At 40.6% G+C, this 16,122-nt stretch overlaps 1 protein-coding gene and 1 pseudogene across 1 annotated transcript; both read left to right on the forward strand.

Annotated features, from left to right (window-relative positions):
• LOC141291507 (uncharacterized) overlaps positions 1-13,793 on the forward strand; it is a 54,475-nt pseudogene extending 40,682 nt beyond the window's left edge.
• A 766-nt stretch (positions 13,794-14,559) lies between these two features.
• On the forward strand, positions 14,560-15,301 carry LOC141291509 (uncharacterized). Its single transcript, XM_073823665.1, has 2 exons — positions 14,560-14,624; positions 14,758-15,301. Exons 1-2 carry the CDS (start codon positions 14,560-14,562, stop codon positions 15,299-15,301), a joined length of 609 nt encoding a protein of 202 aa, XP_073679766.1.
• Positions 15,302-16,122: the final 821 nt, after the last annotated feature.

Consider the following 16,122-nt stretch of genomic DNA (forward strand, 5'->3'; position numbering starts at 1 on the left):
ATTTACAAAGTGCATGGACGCAGCGCTCGCCCCGCTCAGACAGAAAGGCGTGCGAATACTGAATTATTTGGACGATTGGCTGATTTTAGCGCAATCTCACTCAATGCTCAGGGAACACACGACCATGTTACTCGATCACCTCGAGAACTTGGGTTTGAAAGTCAATTGGGAGAAAAGCTCGCTGAACCCCAGCCAGAATATCTCCTTCCTGGGCATAGAAGTGGACTCGCTGGCAATGACAGCTGACGAAGCTTTCGTCAGTGCGCGCGCTGAACGTTCAGAGCGCAGTGAGCGCGCTCTGCCGCAGCAAGTCTGCCCCGCTCAAGACCTTTCAAAGAGTGTTAGGTCTTATGGCCTCAGCATCATCAGTTCTACAGTTAGGGATGCTCTGCATGCGCCCACTGCAGTTCTGGCTGAGAGCGCGAGTGCCGCGCCGAGCGTGGGCGTCCGGTCGACTCCGTCTCACGATCAATCAGAGATGCGTTACAGCCCTGATGCCGTGGAGAACAGCCGGCTGGTACCAAACAGGTGTCACTCTAGAGAGACCCTCGAAGGTGAAAGTAGTGTCCACGGATGCGTCCACCTCGGGATGGGGAGCGCTGCTAGACGGCAGACCGTCGTTCGGCCAGTGGTCAGAACGCGAGAAATCGCTGCATATCAACTGCCTCGAAATGATGGCAGTGGAGAATGCGCTGACATATTTTCTTCCCTTATTGAAGGGAAGTCATGTATTAGTCCGCTCCGACAACATATCGGTAGTGGCTTACATAAATCGCCAGGGCGGTCTCAGGTCCAGAAAACTACATGCACTTGCAGAACGCCTTCTGGTATGGGCTCATCGCAACCTGTGCTCGCTGAGGGCAGCGCACGTGCGGGGGACCCTAAATGTAGGACCAGACAGACTGTCCAGGAACAATGTTCCGGCGGGCGAATGGTCGCTGCACCCTCAGACGGTGCAACTATTATGGAAAACATTCGGCAGAGCGGAGATAGATCTATTTGCATCTCAGGACAACGCTCATTGTCTAGAATTCTTTTCCAAAGCCAAGGACGCGCTAGCCCATGCGCGGCCCCGCCGTCCTCTTTATGCTTTTCCCCCAGTCTCTCTCCTACCTCAGGTGATAGAGAGGGTGAAGGAGGAAGGGTGTGCAATACTGCTAATAGCGCCGTTTTGGGGGAACCAGCCTTGGTTCCCAGCGCTGATGCAGATGACGAGCATCGCACCGTGGCCAATACCTGTGAGGAGAGACCTCCTCTCGCAGGCGGGCGGCGCGATTTGGCACCCTCACCCCGAGCTGTGGTCCCTTCATGTATGGGTCACCAGGGAATATATGATGAACTCCCCACAGGAGTGATATCAACGATCACACAGGCTAGGGCTCCATCTACTAGACGGCTCTATGCCTCGAAGTGGTCGATATTTGCGGACTGGTGCACAGCCCGCGGATCTTCACCCACAGACTGTGGAGTGACAGATGTACTTTCCTTCCTACAAGAGCTGCTGGACAAGGGCAGGTCCCCGTCCACGCTCAAAGTTTATGTGGCGGCCATAGCAGCGTTCTCGAGGACAACGCTAGGTCAGTCAATAGGGAGGAACGATTTAATCATATGCTTCCTTAGAGGAGCTAAGAGATTAAATCCACCCAGACCGCCTTCAGTCCCAACGTGGGACCTTTCTGTGGTGCTGGACGCTATGAAGGGCGGACCATTCGAACCACTACAGGCGGCTGAATTAAAATATCTGTCTCTTAAGGCTATATTCCTCCTAGCGCTCGCTTCAGTAAAGCGCGTAGGAGACTTGCACGCGCTCTCCGTGGGCGCGACATGCATGGAGTTTGGACCTAACGACTCTAAAGTTATACTCAAACCCAAGCATGGATATGTGCCAAAGTCTATTAACACACCGTTTCGAGCACAGGTCATTGCACTGTCTGCTCTGCCGGTTGTGGATGAAGAGGCTGACGCGAGACTCTTATGTCCAGTGAGAGCGCTAAGAGTCTATGTGTCTCGCACGTCTGCTTTTAGACAGACAGAACAGCTGTTTGTCTCGTTTTACGGGCATTCTAAAGGAATGGCTGCGTCAAAACAGACTTTATCCAGATGGATAGTGGATGCTATTGCACTGGCGTACGAGTCCAAGGGCATGCAATGCCCGCTGGGTGTCAGAGCACATTCCACGAGGGGCGTGGCCTCGTCGTGAGCTTGGTCGAGTGGGATTAACTTGCAAGACAGTTGTACGGCGGCAGGCTGGGCCTCTCCGTCTACATTCATAAGATTCTACAACTTGGAGGTTCCCGCCCTACAGGCCAAGTTGCTATCGGTCTAGATATTAACAGATATCTAGACCCATGTTCCAAGTTTATCCAGGTCGTTTACCTGCCCGGATACACCAGGAGCCAGTGTTTCTAGGGTCCTAATCCCCTTATACGTTCAAGCACGTTCAAGCACTATATGAACCCCGGGCTATCGCCCTCGGGTCTATGGTATCAGATCTTGGCATGCACAGCGTTTTACATGGGGTCCCCAAGCGTAAGCTTACGCTTACGCAGTACGAGAGACCTCTCGTAAGAGAACGTACTCGGTTACTAACGTAATCTCGGTTCTCTCAGAGAGGGAACGAGTACTGCGTACCTTGCCGTGCAAGCGCGTGCTCTGGGCGCTTTTATGATGAAAAAACCAGAGTGTAGCTGCCTTCGAGCGATATTTATAGGCTTGGATCACGCCACTTTCGGCGGGAGATGACGTATTAGGCGCGAAATGCCCTCATTGGAGCTGGTTTCGCGCCAAGCCTCGCTCGATAGGTGCTGCAGTTGCTGCAGAGCAGCCAATAGGCACGCAATACGCCTCGCCTATGTCTGCTCACTGCGGCAACGCGTTTTACATTAATACAAAATTAAGGATAATTTTTTGGCTTCAATATCTCTCGCGGAAAGGATTTTCCCCAAGCGTAAGCTTACGCTTACGCAGTACTCGTTCCCTCTCTGAGAGAACCGAGGTTACGTTAGTAACCGAGTACGTTTTCGTGCACTTCATATTTATATTCATATACAGTGTCTTGAAATACCTGTCCACGATCGCAGGGTTTTCGTGCACTTCATATTTATATTCATATACAGTGTCTTGAAATACCTGTCCACGTTCGCAGGGGTTTCGTGCCCTTCATATTTATATTCATATACATATACAGTGTCTTGAAATACCTGTCCACGTTCGCAGGGGTTTCGTGCCCTTCATATTTATATTCATATACAGTGTCTTGAAATACCTGTCCACGTTCGCAGGGGTTTCGTGCACTTCATATTTATATTCATATACAGTGTCTTGAAATACCTGTCCACTAACGCAGGGGTTTCGTGCACTTCATAATTATATTCATATACAGTGTCTTGAAATACCTGTCCAAAATCGCAGGGGTTTTGTGCACTTCATAATTATATTCATATACAGTGTCTTGAAATACCTGTCCACGATCGCAGGGCTTTCGTGCACTTCATAATTATATTCATGTGTCTTGAAATACCTGTCCACGTTCGCAGGGGTTTCGTGCACTTCATAATTATATTCATATACAGTATCTTGAAATACCTTTCCAAGATCGCAGGGGTTTCGTGCACTTATTTATATTCATATAGTATCTTGAAATACCTGTCCACGAACGCAGGGGTTTCGTGCACTTCATAATTATATTCATATACAATATCTTGAAATACCTGTCCAAGATCACAGGGGTTTCGTGCCAGATACACTTCATATTTATATTCATAATGAAATACCTGTCCACGATCGCAGGGGTTTCATATTTATATTCATATACAGTATCATGAAATACCTGTCCACAATCGCAGGGGTTTCGAGCCCTTCATATTTATATTCATATACAGTGTCTTGAAATACCTTTCCACGATACCGTTGTAAACCATGATTCATTTTCGTAAATAGACGCTACACGTTTTACATTTCTATAACGGCTGTTTATTTGTTTTCAAAAATCGTTTAAATGTAAGATTTTAAAACATAAAAATAACCTGTATGACTGTGTTGTCCATCCATCAGTGCTGATCCTAGGTTTTGAAATGCCCGCGCAAAAAAACTGACTTACTGCGCATGATCGGTGACCTCTCTTAATATATATATATATTTTTTTTTAGAAAGGGGCGTTTTCCCAACGCCCCCACCCAGATAGCAGACCAACACTGAATCAACATTGAATCAATGCTAATGCATCAATCATATTATCATTGAATCAATGTTGAAATTTAACATTGTTTTTTCATCAGTTTTGCACCCTGAAATAATGTTACTTCAATGATGAAAAATCGATCAAGATGGTCATTAAATCAACATTTCTTCAACTTAAATTAAATCACTTATTTAACATTGAATTAACATAGAAACATTATCAAATCAATCATGCTTTTTACTTTTTTCAATCAGAGAACATGCATGACTGTAATTAATATGGTTTTGAATCAATAAGTCACTCAAAGTAAACAACATCCTTCAGTTTACATGCAAATGTGTTTATTTTTGCCCCACACTGTTTGAACAAGAAAATAACATTGAATTCAGGTAAAACAAATTATTAAAAAAAATCCAAACAACAAAAAACTTTGTGGTAACTTAAAAAAATATAGGCCCTGATTCGCAGACAGCGCTTAGCTTAAATCAGGACTAGACCTTAGTTAAATTAGGCTATTTAAACAGCTTTTATAAAATGCAAGGGAAAAACACATTACTAGTGTGCATCTGAGACAAAGCAATGGCATTTAAATATCTGTCAGAGTAAGTTATTTTCAGTTAAGAGAGCTTAAACATGAGTTTAGTTTGGGACTAGCCTTGTGAAATGGGGGACAGAGCTTAAAATACAATGTACAGGATATGATAAAATGAAAGACAAAGTGGCCTTAAAACATGGAACAGTTAATTCTGAATTTATAAAACAAATGCCAGGAGAAGAGCCTGTAAAAACTGACAGCATATAACAAATGCAACCTGCATCTGCAAAATGGAAGTAAATGGAAATTAAAACCATCAAAGCTAGAAACACTAAAATACTAAAATACCACAGACTGAGACATTGCTGTTCAGGTCTTGAAGTTTGAAGTTTTTCCATGGATTGAAGCTACTTTTCTTATTAAAAAAAGATGTCCTTCATTAAACAGTCTGATAAACTTAGGGCTTTCCACAATAAGGCAATGTCCCCAAGCCATACAGGACCACAATGGAGCCAATGTTGCACTGTCACAGAAATTATGATATCTGAGGCCTTCCTTTTCTCAGCTTTCACTTGTTGTAAGGCATCTAAAGTATAAAAACAAACAGGATGTTAAAACTGCATAATGTTGTTAAACATTTGATTAGTAGTGTGTACTTAATGTACTACAAAATTATGTGCAAATTGTAATTAGAATTTAATATGGCAGATGAGTGCGCTTAAAATAAATATATTTTTTTTCTCCAAAGTTAAGATCTATTGAAAACATAATTAAGGCTTTTCTCATTAAAGTGAAGATATTTAAGACTCTTAATGGATTTAAATTTGATCAAACTAAATTTAGGACAAAAGGACCCATGTGGACCCTGACTTACCATGCACACCCTGGAGCCTGGTGTCTGTAAATTGAGTTTTTTTTTGTTCACGCTGATCTTTCAGTCTTCTACTGCCCAGTTCATCTGAGAAGCTGGCTCACAGCATCCTGACACGTGCCTCCAACAGCAAAACAGCCGACCTAAAAGGGTGTCAGGAACATATTTGCACAAAAAAAAACATGGAGAGGTTACAAATAATTGTCATGGGAATGTATATATATATATATTTTTTAAGTTATAAAACATTAAAAACAGTATTCACTTGGTAGATGCGTATTGAATGAAAAACTTGCTTTTGTCAATAAATAAACAAATAGAATAAAAATAAATTAATCTTAAAATGTAAATTACCATCACACATCTGGCATCTTCACATTAGGGATGTTAACCGATGACCGTTTGACCGGTGGTTGACCGTATCAACGTTAACCGGTCAAAGTTGTCGGTAGTCGGTTAAAAAAAAAAGTGCCGGTGCGTCTTTTACGCATTCTGAAGGTGCCTGTTTTATCCATTGGTTTTATCATGTTGCAGTCTATTAGGCAACATTCCGCATAAGATGGGCTTAGATTTGGAAATACATTACATCTACATTTCAGTGGTAACCGATAAGGTGATGATGATCATCATCTTTCTTTAATATGGTTAGCACTACCTCAACTAAAGCGGCGTCTCTTCGGAGCTGTCATTTTCTTAAATGAGCCGTGGCAATGTTTCAAATGAGCTTCTAACCTAGACAAACGCCTTTATTTTCAAAGCGATCACCTTGTACCCAAACCATTTGAAACTAAGGAGCCATTTGTCCTACGATTACATACAACAAGCTCTTCGGCGCCGCGTTTGCGGGACTCATGTTTCGCGCTGTAGGGGATTTTAAAAAAGTGACATGAGTGGCAGTGTGTGTGTGTGTGTGTGCGGGAGGCAGAGCGGCAGAGAGAGGCCGCGATCACACCGAACGCGTTTTTGCAGATGGAGGCGCCTCTTTTGAATGGTTTTCTGTTGGCAGTGAGCGTTCTACGCGCTGCTTATGCGTCCCAGGCGCCTCGTGTTTTCACCGCCTGCTGCGCCTCGCGTTTTTGCAGGAGCGCTCTGAGCGCGTGAAGTTGAAAAAAAAAATCAACTCTGAGCGGAAAAACGCCCAACGTCATTCGCGTTCTTTTCCATTGTCCAATCGAATGAATGGAGAGGCGGGCCTTCTGTTGTGGTGACGGAATTTTACGGTTGCTTAAAAAGTCCGGAGACTGCAAGAAATAGAGGAGAAACCTTTTGTGTCTATCGTGGGTAACCCGGAGCTGTATTATTTAGGGTTTCTGCTAATATGACAGTTTACTTAACAGCATAAAACTAAGATTTTAGAGCGCTCGCGCTATAATCCTTTGATTTGACTGACAGGACAGCTGTTTTGGTCGTTGCTTAGCAACATAAAAAAAACGCAGCACGCTCTTTTATTAAAAGTCACCAAAAAAAGGCAGTGCTGTGCGCCTCGCGTTTTTAGAACTAAAAGACGCGTTCGGTGTGATCGCGGCCAGATGCGACAGAGTTGCGAAATTGCAGACGCGGCTGGAAATGGCTGTTATTTCAAATAGCGTACCATATTTTAAACTAATCGGTTAACCGGTTTCAACCGGCTAATGAGGCTCGGTGGTCGGTCAAGAAATTTTTTAGTTTTCGCCATCCCTACTTCACATTAAAGAGTCCACTCTGGTAGCTGCCATCTCTTGAAGCCTCAGACACTGGTTCAGCCAGTTCTTCAGTCCTGATGTGAGCAAAGCTGTGAAATGTCCTTCTGATGGGCCTATAAAAAGGAAAAAAATGGAGGGTGAAAAACACTGTTATTAGGTTAAGCAAATTCGTTTTGTGACATACTGACTTAAGGTGTTAAAAAAAAACTAAAGTATTAACGTTATATCAAACTAATATATAAAAATATATTAAATAAAATAATCAAATGTATTAAACTAATTACATAAAAATTTAGAAAAATCAAACAATGCAAGGTTTCCCCTATTTATCAGTCAAAGAAGGAGCTGAGAGAAATTAAAATTAGGTCGGTAGGACGAATAAGAAATTTGTAAACATATTTATTACATTAAAATTTTCCATTCATATATTTTTTCAGGATAGAATGTCAAAATCGCGATCAGTCTGCTTGTGCTGTCACATATTGTTGAAACACAAACATTTAAACAACACTCTCACTATTGTATCTGGTAGAGGTTGGTGGAAAAACAAGCCGAAATGTAATATATTTAACAAAAATTCTCACCTGGCCGGTCGTTGGTCCGGACGGCGCGCGTTCATGTGACTCATCGCAGACTCGCACTCACTCGGACTTGTCCAGATAAAAACACACAAGTTGTAAGGAAGATGAATAGTGAAATACACGCGAAATGAAATAAAGTCCATGTAACGGTAACTTACTTCTTTTCTCTGAGGTGAATCAATAAACATCTGTCAACTGTCGTCAAATAAAGGGAACTCTCTGTAACAAAAGTAAATGAAGTTACACGGATTATTTTATTATTATTTCTAAGCGTTATATTTTATGTCAATTTTTAGAAATATTTTATTACTTACCTCTAATAAAACAGTTTGACGTTGCCTCGTCTGCGTCCGTTTCGCATTTGAAATCTTGAATACCGCGCTTTGATTTGATTGGCAGTTGGCGGCCAGCTTTAAGTTGCATTACTGCCACCTAATGGATTGGATTGTGGCGCATAAAAAACCCTCTGAATTCTCTCTATTAACCTGTATTCTTAGGTGATTCATTAAATGTATGCAAATTCTATATGATTTGAATCATACTTCTAATGAATATATAAATCATATAAATAATTATAATTTAAATATTTATTTATAATTTGAAAGTATTTTGCTTTAAAAAAATAAACAATAATTTAATATCAAATATATATCTGGATGACCACAATAATTATAAAGACATTCATTGGAGCATTTATTCATTATCAGTCTCTGGCTGAATGTGCTCCTCTAGCTATAGCCAAAAACAGCTAGCTAATCACACATTATTAGCAGCAGTAATAGTAGTAGTATGTTTTTAATGATTAAATGCAACGACTACTACTGTTACTGCTGCTAATAATATCCTGCTGGTTTATCTGACTTCTATCTAATGGTAACAGTTCTATGTTAATCTACACACTCTGCAAACAGTTTTATTTGTTTATTTATTGGTGCTGCTAGTGGTGATGAGTTCACAAAATTAACAGAATTTATTGTTTGATGTGCTCAATACATTTCAGGAAAATGTGCCCTATTTAAGTTTTGAATGAGGGATTGACAGTCTAAGTTCCACTAGTGAAATGCTGACCAAAAATCAACATTGATTCAATATTTTTTATTTCAACACAGAAAAGCATTGAATTATCAACATTGATCCAATATTATTTAGCACTGATTTTTCAACCTCAACCAAAATGATGATTCTGATGGAATTTCAACATTGAATCAATGTCACCTTGCTATCTGGGCAGGGACGCCCATTTTACGTCGTGGTAATAAAACCCCTGGAATTTAGTGAGTCCCGTTTCAAGGCACTTCAGTGGACCTTTAAAAATAAGTTGAGTCGAGTTATATACAGCAGTTTAATGATGATTTCACTTAGTTATTTTAATTTTTTATTGATACTACATTAAATGGCGATTAAAATAAACAACAAAAACACAGAATGCAAAGTAATATATAGATATGTAATACAATTTGTATTTGCGTAAAAACGACCAACTTTCAAATAATGCGATTATGCGCAGCTGCATGGCGTCACAATTGCAACGTTCCACAGCCGGGAGTTGAGAGTCGAGCCGCACAGCATCTCTGCATCTCTAGTGTGATCGGTTCAGTGAGAATCCGAGCAGAAGCAAAGATTGTCATTTGAACAAACACTCGCTATTTCCGTTGTTCAACGCTTCATTTATGAGCACTAGCGTTTCTCCTGTGCTGGAGTCAGTGGAGCTCAAAACTATGTGTTCAGTGTCAGTAAATATTACAATGACAGCTGGAGGAAAGACCACTGACCCTTTAGGAGCAGAGGCTTCTTCTGCAGCAGGGGCTATGGAGAACAACAGCCCAACAGGTGAATAACAAACTTTAGTTTGTGAAAGGGTTTCATTTTATACACACACACATCCTAATGAGTACCAGAAAGAAAGTTTTGTGAATTTAATATTTTTTTGTCCTTAAATTGTTTGCAAAAAAAAAGAAAAAGAAAAAGAAAAAGAAAAAGAACATTTTGAAAAAATGTATGTCCTCTGTAGAGGACACCAGGATTTTAAAATGTCCTGTTTTTAAAATAAATAATGACATAAATAGAAATGAAATGGCCAAACCAAACAAACTTTGTGTAAAATTGATTCTAAACTGTTGTGAAAGACATAACATAATAATTTGATATACCATTTTGCTTTATGCAGTATGTTTGTAAAATGTCCGTGAATGGCTTTTCCCATTGTGTGTTTGCATATTAATGCATTTTTGGGGCAACGTGTAATAAAAAAAGCAGTGTAATAATGAGAGTAATAATCTGCAAGCTTTCCATAATAATACACTACCGTTCAAAAGTTTGAGTCAAAATATTATTTCCATAAGGGTGCTAAATTTGATCACTAAATTAATGTCAGCTATATTTAAAGACAAAGTAGAGCGAGAGGTCAGGGTGAAACTTCTGAACATTTGTTATTTCTGAAAAGCCCTGAATGTGCTCTTAACATGATATCCAAAAATAATATATAAAAAACTGTGACCTGTAAGGTCTCAGAGAAAGTCATACATTAAAATATACATTAATGTCTATAGAGGACAAAACTCCATAGGTATTTTATATGTGTGTATATATACATATATATTCCTTAGGGGTGAAACCTTATGTGCGAAATAAATTCAAATGAATATATTTATATTAGATTTTTAATTTCTCTCTGTAAAGTAGTTTTATTGTGGCATTTAATGTTTAATGTAAATATTTCAGTTACATTTAAATTTAAATTTACAACTTTTTTGTTGTTTTGTTTTAAGAAAAACCTGCGAAACGCAAGAAGAATAGCCTTTGTGCATTCTTCAGAAATACATGGCTGGCTGTCAAAAGCGCCAACCAGTGTCGACGTCGAGGCAACAAAGTGGCCCCTCTTCAGCCTGAGTCCGACACGGATTCAGCTGATCCCCAGTGTGGTCCATCCGGCCTCGAACCAACAGCACCTTGGCATGTAGCAGATCCACAGCCAGAAACATCTGGCCTTGAGCCAACAACCTCACAGGATCAGACTGATCCTCCACCGGGTCCATCCAGTGTCACACCAACGAACTGTGATGAAAATCCGGCTGTTCCTGAGCCAACTGAAGGTGAGTCTACTGTCATTTTAATACTGTGCTGATTTTTCTATTAAGTAATTTATTAATCTAATCTTTACAGTATGTTCATTAGTTTTGGTGTCTTGTAAACTATGTTTATTCTTAAGGGTGTAGCCTCAAAATTTGACTTCTAATATCTGCTGGTGATTTCTAGTCTATTATTTCTCTTTGGGTTTTTAGAAAATCAATCAAACAAGAAGAAGAAGAAAAAGAACATCTGTGGATTCTTCAGAAGAACATGGCGGGCTGTGAAACGTGCAACAACACAACGGAAAAAGCACAACAAGAACAAGGTGGCTCCACTTTGTCCACAGCCCAACTCAGATCCAGTGGATCAGTCAATCCTTGAACCGATGGCTCAGCAGGATCTAGCTGATCCTCAGCTGAATCCATCTGTTCTTGAGTCAACGCCTCTGCAGAATCCAGTTTATCCTCATCTGGATCCAAACATCCTTGAGGTGACGGCTCTGCAGGATCCAGCTGATCCTCAGCCGAAACTATCTGTTCTTCAGCGAACAGCATTGCAGGATCCAGTTGATTCTCAACTGGATCCATCTGTTCTTGAGCCAACAACTCTACAGGATCCAGTTCATCCTCAGCTGAATCCATCTGTTTTTCAGTCAATGGCTTTGCAGGATCCAGTTCATCCTCAGCTGAATCCATCTGTTTTTCAGTCAACGGCTTTGCAGGATCCAGTTGATCCTCAGCCGGATCCAAAAGTCTTTAAGCCAATGGCTCTGGAGGATCCCGCTGATCCTCAGCCGGATCCAAACGTCCATGAGCCGACAACTATGCAGGATCCAGCTGATCCTCCAGAAGATCTGCAGACTGATTCGTCTGACTCGGATCAAGATTCAGATGAAGCTGATTCTCTTCCAGGCCCATCTGGTCTTAAACTAGCAGCTTCCGGTGCTTCCAAGCATAGACGAATCAAAGATGGAACCCGTTTCAGAGCAGCCTGTTTCACCGATCCAACTCCTGGTGAGTCTATTTACACTTGTTAATCTTTTCATATTCCTCTACTGATTGTTTCACATCTGCATCTAGCTACCCTAGTAGCTCTGTGTGTTTATACACACATGACTAATTCCTCATACAGTAATCCAAACGTGAATGATAAATATAGTACTCTTGACAAAATTATTTACCTGATTGACTATTTTAAGAAATATGGTTTTAAAGGAATTGAATCCTGCTGTTTTACTTTCATATACGGTGTGTCTTAATTCACATACTGTACTACATTTGAATTCGAATTTACTATATATTCAATTTCGGACGCAGCGTTAGTCTCAAACATTGACATTATTTAGTCTTCATGCATCTGATGTGAACTGGATGTGTGTATTTATTCAAGCATTTCTATTGGTAAGAATGTTCCTTTGGTACATTTTTGCAGTTCCATTTGATGAAATTTATGAAGTGGGAGACGAGATTGGAGAAGGAGGCTTCGGCACTGTGTACGAGGGAATTTCTAAACTTCTACGTGAGCAGGTAGAATCACCGCTTCATGCATCAAATGCACAAATCAATATGGATTTTTCAAATAAATTTAAATGGAAATATTTGTAGTAATGATAATACACTCAACCCTTAATGTTAATTTCCAGATTTTGTATGACAAATAGATAATTTACCTATTTGTAACATCCAGTGCCCTTACAAAATTACTTTTCGAATTTTGTTTTATTAATTTATGTCTTTATTTTGCAGGTTGCCATCAAAGTCATCCCCAAGTGTGGAACAGACCGGTATATTGAAATAGTAAGTTGTTAAAATTCAATGTACATACTTAAATACTAACTACAAACAGTACAAATTATGTTTTAAATACAAGTGAAATATAATATTGAATTCTTAATTACTAAACAATTTTTTCTGTAGCCTGGCTGTTCCAAACCATTGTTTGCGGAAGTGGCAGTGAACCTGCTCCTGAAACAACCTCCATTAAGCCCCTACATCGTGCATATGCTGGAGTGGTTTGAAGAGGAGGATCGGTTCATTCTCATCTTGGAATATCCTCAACCCTGCAAAGACTTGCTCAAATTCAGGGCTAACAACATGCAACAAGGGAACGAATCACAGATACGTAACCTGATGTATCAAGCGGTGCTCGGGGCCAAGCACTGTCTTGACCGAGGCATCTTCCACCGTGACATTAAGTTAAATAACTTTCTGGTCAACACGGAGACGAACCAAGTCAAACTGATAGACTTTGGCTGCGGTGCCCTTGTCAAACCTTCAGGCTACTTGGGTGATTTTACAGGTGAGTTGGCTTTTTGTGTTTCTGTTGCCGTGAGATGCCAGCCTTCTGTTTAGTGATATTAGGGACTTTTATAAACAAGATGTTTAACTTTTAACCTGAGTATCTCTTGCTTACAGGAGGAGTCTGCCCACCTGAGTACTACAAGGACTTAAGATACAATGCAGGGCCAACAACTGTCTGGTCTCTGGGTGTAATGATGTACACAATGGTGTGCAGATGTCAGCCCTTTATGCATATGGAAGGCATGGTGCATGGCAGCCTGAGTTTTAATGTCAGAGTATCCACAGGTGAGAGAGAGCAATTAACAGTAACACAATGCAAATACTATTGTTAAACGCATCAAACATAATACATTTAGCATGTTTCAGAAGCTATTTTCATACTTGACAACATTTGACATAAAAGAACATACAGTATGTGACTAACCAATGCTCTTGTGAAAACTTGTACAGAATTGCAGGATTTGATAAGTCGCTGCCTTACCTATCACCCAAACGAGAGAGCAACTATAGAGGAGATTTTAGAGCATGAATGGTTTCAGCAGGGACAAATGCCAGGTTCAGGTAGTCACAGATAGGATCAGATGACTTTGGAGGTAAGGCAGATGATGAGAGAAATAGCTTTGTGAAAGTCCCAGCACAAGCTTTGACTTCATTCAGCAGATGCTCCAAATCCACCCCTGTGAGGAAAAACTGCATAGAGTCTTCAGAGCAGCAAGATTAGTTAAAAAAAGCAGCAAATTTGGTGTGGGGGGTGGGGGGGGGACAACTTAGAGCAAAAATAGTGTAAAAACCAATACACTTAGAGAAAACCTAAAGATAATCTAGAGCACAAAAATGTAAAATTTAAAAAAAAATTAGTTTAAAAATTTAAAAAATGTTAAAAATGAGAAGTAGCTCCTTGTAGCTCCCTGGAGCTTCATTTTTTTGTTGGAAACTATTTTGCTATCACTCTCTGTTGTTTAAAGTGATAAAATATAGCTTAATTCCCACCAAATTTCTGATATTAGCTGTCAAACTAATCTGACTAATCTGATCGTTTACTTTTATTTTATAACCGCGAATGCAGCGCGTTAGCATTCCGTTAGCCAGTTAGTTTGCCTTTCGTGTCCCTATTTACATTTTTTATTTGCGTCTATTACCTATCTATTACCGTCTATTGCGTTTTTCCTTGTTCTTCATGAGTTCATCAAACAACAGTGGTAGGTTGGAATCATTCTACAATCACGGTAATGGTTTCTTCTCCTGTTATTGTTGTTTAGGCTGCTTGCCACATGTGTAGCTTATCTATCTCTCTTGGCAGTGAGGGATTCACATGTGATAAATGCATGGAAAATAGTTAGGATGACAGAGAAGATTTCAGAACAAGAGACACGCATCCAAACTTTGATAGAGGGTAGTAAGAATGTGTGGGCCTTAGATAGGGCTTTGGATGTGATGAGCTCAGGGAGTCCTGTATATTGTTTGGTTATGGTTTAAACTGTGGGTGACTGTGAGACGGCATAGTCGCGGGTCAAAACACCGCTCTTCCGTTCCGATCAGAACATCAAACAGGTTCTCCCCACTCAGTGAAGCACCCACTGAGAAACCTGATGAAAGTGCTCTAGTTATTGGCAATTCTATTGTACGGAACGTGAAAATGGAGACACCAGCCACCGTAGTCCAATGTTTATCGGGAGCCAGAGCGCCTGACATCTTGGCAAATTTAAAAGTGCTGGCTAATGTTATATGTAAATTCAGTAAGATTGTTATTCACGTCGGCACTAATGATGTTCGACTTCGCCAGTCGGAGATCACTAAAAATAATGTTAAAGAGGTGTGTGAACTTGCAAGTACGATGTCAGACACTGTAATATGCTCTGGTCCCCTCCCTGATTACCGTGGTGATGAGATACATAGCAGACTGCCGTCACTCAATGGCTGGATGTCTAAGTGGTGCCCGCAAAATAACATAGGTTTCATAGACAATTGGACAAGTTTTTGGGGCAGACCTGACCTGTTGAAAAGAGATGGTCTCCATTACTCCAGGGGTGGTGCTGCTCGTCTCTTTAGAAATATGGTGCATAGTCTTAGAGTTTGCACTTGACTAACTGGGGCCCAGGTCAGGAAGCAGACAGACCATCTAAACCGACCGTCTGCTAGCCGCCTCACGTCACAGAAATCAGTTAATTCTCAGCACATAGAGACCCTTTCACCTAGATATCATACTATAGAGACTGCGTCTGGTCCTCGAGCTAGAAAAGAGTTAGTGTTGGCTGCAGAAAAAGTCTTAATAGTGGGTGATTTTAACATCTATATTGATAATGAAAAAGATGCAATAGGAACAGTCGCATGAAATGGATGTTGGTGGCTTTGAAATTCTGCAGCAAAGCGATGACAGCTTAAGAAGAATGGCATCTACGCTAAAATTAGTCTGTTTTGTTCTTATTCCGAGGACACCGTAGCCACCAGATCCAGTCTATATCCAGATCAGATGGTCACTGTGTCCCCTGGATCCATTCCACACCCAGCCCAGATGGTGGATCAACACTTAAAGATGAACTCTACAGCCCTGAATGTCAGCCGAGACTACATAAACTAGAAGAGCCCTGGAGATGGAAAAAAAAGAACTCACCTAGACAGCCGTTGGTGCAAGACCACGGGAACCAGAGTCCTTTGCAAATCTGACTTTGCTGCAACATGGAATTTTTGCACTATTGACACTATTGTCCTATTTAATACTGTAAAGTTGCTTTGACACAACCTGTATTGTTAAAAGTGCTGTATAAATAAATGTGATTGATTGATTGATTGTTTGACTGATTGACTTCTACTTATTGTAACTCTTACCCTCTTCCGCCAGGAGATGGCGACAACTGCATGTTTAAAAAAGTATTTATTGTTGAATCATTCATTCAGGAGATTCCA

Source organism: Garra rufa, chromosome 18 (assembly GCF_049309525.1).
Source record: "Garra rufa chromosome 18, GarRuf1.0, whole genome shotgun sequence".
Lineage (NCBI taxonomy): Eukaryota > Metazoa > Chordata > Actinopteri > Cypriniformes > Cyprinidae > Garra > Garra rufa.

Excerpts from the sequence above, each read along its gene's own strand:
- LOC141291509 (XM_073823665.1), top strand. The coding sequence starts at position 14,560 with ATGACAGAGAAGATTTCAGAACAAGAGACACGCATCCAAACTTTGATA. Across the intron at positions 14,625-14,757 it reads ATAGAGGGTAGTAAGAATGT|AACATCAAACAGGTTCTCCC; the intron begins GTGGGCCTTAGA and ends CGTTCCGATCAG.